Consider the following 7,432-nt stretch of genomic DNA (forward strand, 5'->3'; position numbering starts at 1 on the left):
ATGAGACCAGCCAATGTGGATGAGGAGCAAGTCAAGTTGAGGGCATTCCCATTTACATTAGAAGCTAAGGCAAAGGAGTGGCTTTATAATTTACCTCCAGGATCAATAAACACATGGAACCAGGTGAAGCAAGCATTCTTGGAGCAATATTTTCCGGCCACAAAAGCTGCAAGCATAAGGAAAGACATATGTGCAATCCGACAACAACATGGAGAGCCCTTTGGAGATTACTATGAGTGATTCACACATATGATTGCATCTTGTCCTAATCATCAAATTTCAGAGCATCTTTTAATACAATATTTTTATGAAGGATTGTGTGGTACTGATCGTGTAATGCTTGATGCAGCAAGTGGAGAAGCATTCATGGACAAGACACCAACAAATGCTAAGGCATTATTAAAGAACATTGCTGGCAACACACGACAATTTCGAGGGAGAGATGAGCTACCTCTTAAGAAAGTTAACAAGGTAAATGTTAACTCTAGTATTGAATTACAATTAGCTAACTTGACTAATCTTGTGCAACAGGTTATGGTGGCTCCAAAACAGGTGTGCGATGTTTGTTCAATGATGGGACATGCCACGGATATGTGCCCTTCATTAATAGATCAAGGAGGTCTTGAGCAAGCTAATGCGTTAGGAGGGTTTCAGGGGCAACAAAGACAAAAGTATGATCCATACTCCAACAACTATAACGCAGGGTGGCGCGATCATCCACACTTAAAATGGAACAATCAAGACAACAGACAACAATCTGTTCTCAACAACTATAACCGTCCACCTGGCTTCTTTCAAGCAAGACCGTAGGCACTATTTCAGCCTCAACAACAACAAGCTCCAAGTAAGTCTCTTGAGGATTTAATTGCTTCTTTAGCGAACTCTACTCAATCTCATCAACAGAAAACAGACAAAGCAATTGAAAACCTTGAGCGCCAAATGAGTCAATTAGCAAGTTTGATGGGGCAACAACACCAATCAGGAAGTTTGCCTAGCCAAACCATGGTGAATCCAAATGCGGAGCAGATGAATGTTGTGACGTTAAGGAGTGGAAAAGAAGTTTTTGAGCAGCCAAGGATGCAAAAGAGGACTACAAAAGATACAAATGAGCAAGGGGAGCAACAAACCAAAAATCTTGAGCAAGATGAGGCTTCAACAGAAACTGAAAATTCTCCTAAAGATACAGAATTGAACAAAAAAGATTCTGATAAGGTAAGTAAAGAAGTTCAAAATTCATTTAACTCATGTGTCCCTATTCCTTTTCCTCGCAGGTTTATGAAGTCTAAGAAAGAGCAAACTGATAAGGAAATCTTGGATACTTTCCGAAAAGTCCAAGTGAACTTACCTCTTTTAGATGCCATAAAACAAGTGCCCAAGTATGCAAAGTTCCTTAAAGAGCTTTGTACAAACAAGAGAAGATTCAATGATCAAGAAACTGTGGCATTAAGCGAGGAAGTATCATCTGTTTTGCAGAGAAAGCTACCACCAAAGTTGAAGGATGCCGGTAGCTTTACCATTCCATGTGTAATTGGAGGGAAAGAGTTTGGGAGAGCATTGTGTGATCTGGGGGCATCCATCAATTTGATGCCATATTCAGTGTATGAATCACTAAACCTTGGAGACTTGAAGGAAACAAAGGTCCTAATCCAGTTGGCAGATCGTTCAAATAGATATCCCAAAGGCCTATTGGAGGATGTACTTGTGCAAGTGAATGAACTTATTTTTCCCGCTGATTTTTTTGTTCTTGAGATGGAACATGACCCTATATGCCTACTACACTTCCTCTTATATTGGGAAGACCATTCCTTAGAACGGCGCGTACGAAGATTGATGTCTACGATGGTACTTTAACCATGGAAATTGATGGAGAAAGCGTCAAGTTCAAAATCTTCGATGCTATGAGGTACCCTAGTGATTTTGAATCTTGTTTGTCTATTAATGCGTTTGACTATTTTGTGCAGGATTGTTTTAATGAAGGTGTGGGACAAGACAATTTAGAGAAGGCGTTAGTGCATAGCATTACACATGGAAAACTGAATTATTCTGAGCACATTGAAGAAGAATTAATCCAGACAGTGGCAGCCCTTGAATCTCTTTCACCAATTCGTGGTAAGTTTTCTTCCTATTTTATTTCTCTTCCTACTTCTAACGAAAAAATTCTTCCTTCTGTGATTCAGGCACCCAAATTGGAGCTTAAACCGATTCCTGAACATTTGAAGTATGCATTTTTGGGAGAGGTTGAAACATTATCGGTCATCATATCATCACAACTCACAACAGAAGAAGGGGAGAAACTGATCCGAGTACTGAAGGATCACAAAACTGCCATAGCTTGGAACATTGCAGATATCAAAGGTATAAATCCAGCTACATGTATGCATAGGATTCTGCTGGAGGAAGCTGCAAAACCTACAAGGGAAGCTCAACGTCATTTGAACCCACTCATGATGGAGGTCGTCAAGAAAGAGGTTATCAAGCTTCTTGATGTTGGAATCATATATCCTATCTCGGACAGCAAGTGGGTGAGCCCTGTTCAAGTAGTTCCGAAGCGATCTAGAGTCACAGTTGTTAAGAATGAAGCTAGTGAGCTAGTGCCTACACGTGTGCAAAATAGTTGGAGAATCTGTACAGATTATCGGAAGATAAACAGCACCACACGCAAGGATCACTTTCTAGTTCCATTCATTGATCAAATGTTAGAAAGGTTAGCTGGTCATTCTCATTATTGCTTTCTTGATGGCTATTCTGGATATAATCAAATTGCAGTTGCTCCGGAGGATCAAGAAAAGACGACTTTCACATGTCCATTTGGCACATTTGCATACCGGAGGATGCCGTTTGGACTTTGCAACGCCCCCGCCACATTTCAAAGGTGTATGGTAAGTATCTTTTCTGATATGATTGAGAAAATAATTTAAGTGTTCATGGATGATTTTTCAGTTTATGGTGATTCTTTTGATGCATGTCTACATAATATGTCCCTAGTTCTAAAACGTTGTCAAGAAACTAATCTGGTCTTAAATTGGGAAAAATGTCATTTCATGGTTTCACATGGATTAGTTCTAGGGCATATCATATCTGAAAATGGAATTGAAGTTGATAAATCTAAAGTAGAACTTGTTAGTTCTTTACCTCTCCCTACTACTGTCAGGGAGGTTCGTTCTTTTCTTGGACATGCAGGTTTCTACTGTAGGTTTATGAAAGACTTCTCAATGATTTCTAGACCCTTGTGCCGTTTGCTTCAAAAGGATGCAACATTTGATATGAATGAAGAGTGTGCGGTAGCATTCAACAAACTTAAGGAGTTGTTATCCACGGCTCCTGTGATCATGCCACCAAATTGGAGTTTACCTTTTGAGTTAATGTGCGATGCTTCAGATTATGCTGTCGGTGCAGTTCTAGGACAGCGTGTCAACAAAGTGCCATATGTCATCTATTATACATCACGAACACTCAATGATGCACAGTTGAATTATTCAACAACAGAGAAGGAGCTTCTAGCTATTGTATTTGTTTTAGAAAAATTTAGATCTTATCTGATTGGAACTAAATTTATTGTGTTTTCTGACCATGCAGCTTTGAAGTATTTACTCACAAAAAAAGATGCAAAACCGCGACTCATTCGATGGATACTTCTACTTCAAGAGTTTGACTTGGAGATCAAGGATAAGAAAGGGAGTGAGAATGTTGTAGCAAATCATCTTAGCAGACTTGTGCACTCAAACACAGAGGAAGATTTCATCCCTTTACGTGAGAGTTTTCCGGATGAGCAATTGTTTTCATTAAAGGTTACTGACCCTTGGTATGCAGATATTATCAATTACAAGGTCACCAAAAAGATTCCGGATGATTTTACACGTGCTCAGAAAGATAAGCTTGTCAAAACCGCCAAATACTACGAGTGGGATGATCCTTATTTATGGAAATATTGCCCTGATCAATTGATTAGAAGGTGTGTCCCCGAATCTGAGTTTAAATCTATTCTAACTTTTTGTCATTCTTATGCATGTGGCGGCCATTTTGGAGCAAAGAGGACAACCCTTAAAGTGTTAGAGAGTGGTTTTTATTGGCCTAGTTTGTTTAAGGATGCGTACGAGTTTTGTGCAACATGTGATCGTTGTCAACGAATAGGTAACTTGGGCCCAAGAAATCAAATGCTACAAACCTCTATTTTGATTGTTGAGATCATTAATGTGTGGGGCATTGATTTCATGGGACCTTTTCCATTTTCAAATGGTTTTCTTTACATTTTATTGGCTGTGGATTATGTTTCTAAATGGGTGGAAGCAAAAGCCACCAAAACTAATGATTCAAAAATTGTTTCAAATTTTATTAAGACTAACATCTTTGCAAGATTTGGGACACCTAGAGAAATCATTAGCAATGGAGGGAGTCACTTTTGCAATAGAACATTTGAAGCGTTGCTTAGGAAGTACAATGTCACACATAAGGTGTCTACACCTTATCATCCGCAAACTAGTGGTCAAGCAGAAGTATCAAACCTTGAGGTGAAACAAATTTTGGAGAAAACTGTGAGTCCTAGTAGGAAGGATTGGAGCATGCGCTTGAACGATGCATTGTGGGCATATAGGATTGCTTATAAGACTCCTATTGGAATGTCCCCATTTCGGTTAGTTTATGGGAAACCATGTCGTCTTCCAGTAGAATTAGAACACAAAGCTTATTGGGCGATCAAAGCCTACAACATGGACATGAGTGTTGCTGGACAGCAGAGGAAGCTTCAATTGAATGAGTTAGATGAAATCCGGAATGATGCATACGAGTCTAGTCGAATATACAAGGAGAAATCAAAGGCATTTCATGACAAGATGATATCAAGGAAGAGCTTTGCCATTGGACAAAAAGTTCTTCTATTTAATTCTCGCCTTTGGTTATTTCCAGGTAAGCTTCGTTCTCGATGGGTTGGTCCGTTTGTTATAACTAATATTTTTCCTCATGGTGCAGTGGAAATCCAAAGTGCAAAGACCAGAAACGTGTTCAAAGTGAATGGATATAGACTCAAACCATATTACGAGTCTTTTGCGGAGCATGATGTGGAGGTTGTACCCCTCCAAGAACCAGCTTCCCTTCAATGATTACTCTTGGTACCGTCCGACTGCGGACGTAAAAGCAAGCGCTTATTGGGAGGCAACCCAATATTTCTATTCATTGTCTTTTTATGTCATTTTCAATTTTTCATTTGTTTTTTTTTCTTCTGAATTTTCTTGTGTGATAAGCTAAATTATTTCTTTTCTTTGTAGGAATCTTTGGTTATGTCCACCTTTGGAGATTGCAGAATTGAAGTTTGGGGGTCATCACTTGATTTTACTGCAAATTGGGGAAGTTTTCAGTCCAAATGCTTTATTTTGTTTCTTATTATTTTATTTTATTTTTATTGTATGCATTATTGTGTTTTCTGACATTGGGGACAATGTCCAGTTTAAGTTTGGGGGTAAGGATTGAAAAAATGACCAAATTGAAAATTTTTGTCCCTTTGACTAAGAATTGGTTTAATTTGTTTCTTTGTTGTTGCTTTTTGTTTTCTTAATTAGTTTTGTTTACCCTAAAAAAAAAAAATAAAAACAACCCAAAAGAAGAGAAAAACATTCAAAAAAATTTGAAAATCCAAAAATAGTCTTATTTTCTTTATTGTTTTGAATTAGATTTTTGTTAGTTTCCCGGCCCAATGATATAACTGGATTGAATTTGAACCACGGTGATCAAGAACTTAGTAAGCATGTATTGTGTGAAATTCCTTATTCTCTTGTTAGCCTTGTACATGTTTAATCATCTTTGAAAAACCAAAAGCACATAGCCTTGTTGATGTGAAACTAAAGCATGATTTAAAGCTTCATATGTGAACATAGTGACCATATACAACCTATGTGAGTTTTTGAGCCTATTGAAAGTGTGTGCATTTTTCATACACTCCTATTCTTTCATGTGTGATGAACTTATGTGACTTACATCTTTAGAATTTGCGTAACGATCTTTCGAAATGTTTGTCATTGATTGCATGAACTTGAAAATGATAGAGGCATTAGGTTTATCACCATGGCCCAAATAAGCATGTTTCCTAAAGAAAAATGATATCATTAGATTGTCAATTTGAGCCGTATATGTTAAGCCTTTTATTTCTTATCACCAGATATGTCTACCCTTATACCTTAAGTATTTTTCCTTACCCTTTCCAAGCTAGCTAGTGAGCAATGTAAGATTGTCTTATGAGAAATGTTTGTGAAGTACTTTGAAGGAGTTTGGCAAAAGAATAAGTGTGGGGGTATTTCATGTTTGTATTTAGTTATGTGCGAAAATTGGTTAAAAAATAAAAAAAAATAAAAAAAAACAAAGAAGAAAAAAGAAAGAAAAAGAAAAATTCTATACAAACCAAATAAAAAGTTTAGGGGTGTGATTGGAGGTATTAGTAGAGTGGTTGGAGAGCTTGAGTTCTTATAAATCTCAACAAGAGAATTGCTTGCAATGTAGCTTGGAACTTGTGTTTACCTATCCTTTCATTTCTATAACCCTCTCCCTAAGCCTCATTACAACCAATAAAAGTCCTCTTGATTTTAGTTTTGCAATTATGATTGTGGAGATGAGATCTTTATGCAAGCTTATGGTAGATCTTTCACATTTGATTCTTTGAGCAAAACACGTTAAACTAAACATATGTGTGATTGAGTGGATGTCCCGTGAGAAGGTCACTAGTTTGCATGTGGTGTTTTAAAACAAAACTTGAAATGGCATTAGCATAGCTATTATACACACTACACTTCAAGGATGATTAAAAGGTAGTTGTTAACATTTGCATACGGAAGATGAGCTTGGATTAGCTTCTTTGATGCTTGCTAAGGTTCTTGATGATTTGTTTTCGTGAATGAAATTCTATGAGGGTCACATAGTGGGGAGCTAATGTTTTTCATGTTGCTACTTTTTCATGTTTTCTTTGTTTTGCTCGAGGACTAACAAAAGCTAAGTGTGGAGGTATTTGATAAGCTCATATTTATATATATTTTATATCAAATTCACTTGTCTTTTCTTAGTTAGTTCCTTATATTTTTGAGTTATTTACTTTGTTTTTGTGTTTTGTAGGATTTGTCAAGTAAAGAAAAGAAAAATAACACAAGTGGAATTTTAAGTAATATATTCGTCAAAACTGTCTGTGCAGGTCAGCTGACTTTGGAAGCAAGTTGCGGACAGCTCGGAATGAATTAGAGAATGAGCCTTACATGCTTGGAAAGCTACGGATGTCTATTTTCTGGAGCATTTCGCGGATTGTTAATATCATTTTTCTAGAAAAAGTTATGGTCGTTCTAACACTGAAAGGTTCCCAGGAGGCTGAGCAGTTTGTAACTGACAAGAAAGCATTGAAAGCAATAAATCCCATAAAACTAATAGCCAAAACTGATGTACCCAAGAACAAGCCAGCTAA

General features: G+C 37.3%; 1 protein-coding gene across 1 annotated transcript; it reads left to right on the top strand.

Moving 5' to 3' along the window:
* The first annotated feature begins 336 nt into the window (after positions 1-336).
* Positions 337-5,096, top strand: LOC125480812. Its single transcript, XM_048591940.1, has 5 exons — positions 337-471; positions 532-552; positions 904-1,638; positions 3,840-3,970; positions 4,106-5,096. The coding sequence occupies exons 1-5, from the start codon at positions 337-339 to the stop codon at positions 5,094-5,096; spliced, it is 2,013 nt and encodes a 670-aa protein (XP_048447897.1).
* Positions 5,097-7,432: the final 2,336 nt, after the last annotated feature.

Source organism: the organism of the source record quoted next, unplaced genomic scaffold (genome assembly GCF_019419815.1).
Source record: "Pyrus x bretschneideri cultivar Hongxiangsu unplaced genomic scaffold, Pyrus_bretschneideri_v1 Contig36, whole genome shotgun sequence".
NCBI classification, from domain to species: domain Eukaryota; kingdom Viridiplantae; phylum Streptophyta; class Magnoliopsida; order Rosales; family Rosaceae; genus Pyrus; species Pyrus x bretschneideri.

What these genes read in the sequence shown, in the direction of transcription:
- LOC125480812 (XM_048591940.1), top strand. Translation starts at nt 337, where the DNA reads ATGCTTGATGCAGCAAGTGGAGAAGCATTCATGGACAAGACACCAACA. An exon ending in TTATGGTGGCTCCAAAACAG is followed by an intron (nt 553 to 903) that starts GTGTGCGATGTT and finishes TCTCATCAACAG; the next exon opens with AAAACAGACAAAGCAATTGA. An exon ending in AGGTGTGTCCCCGAATCTGA is followed by an intron (nt 3,971 to 4,105) that starts GTTTAAATCTAT and finishes CGAGTTTTGTGC; the next exon opens with AACATGTGATCGTTGTCAAC.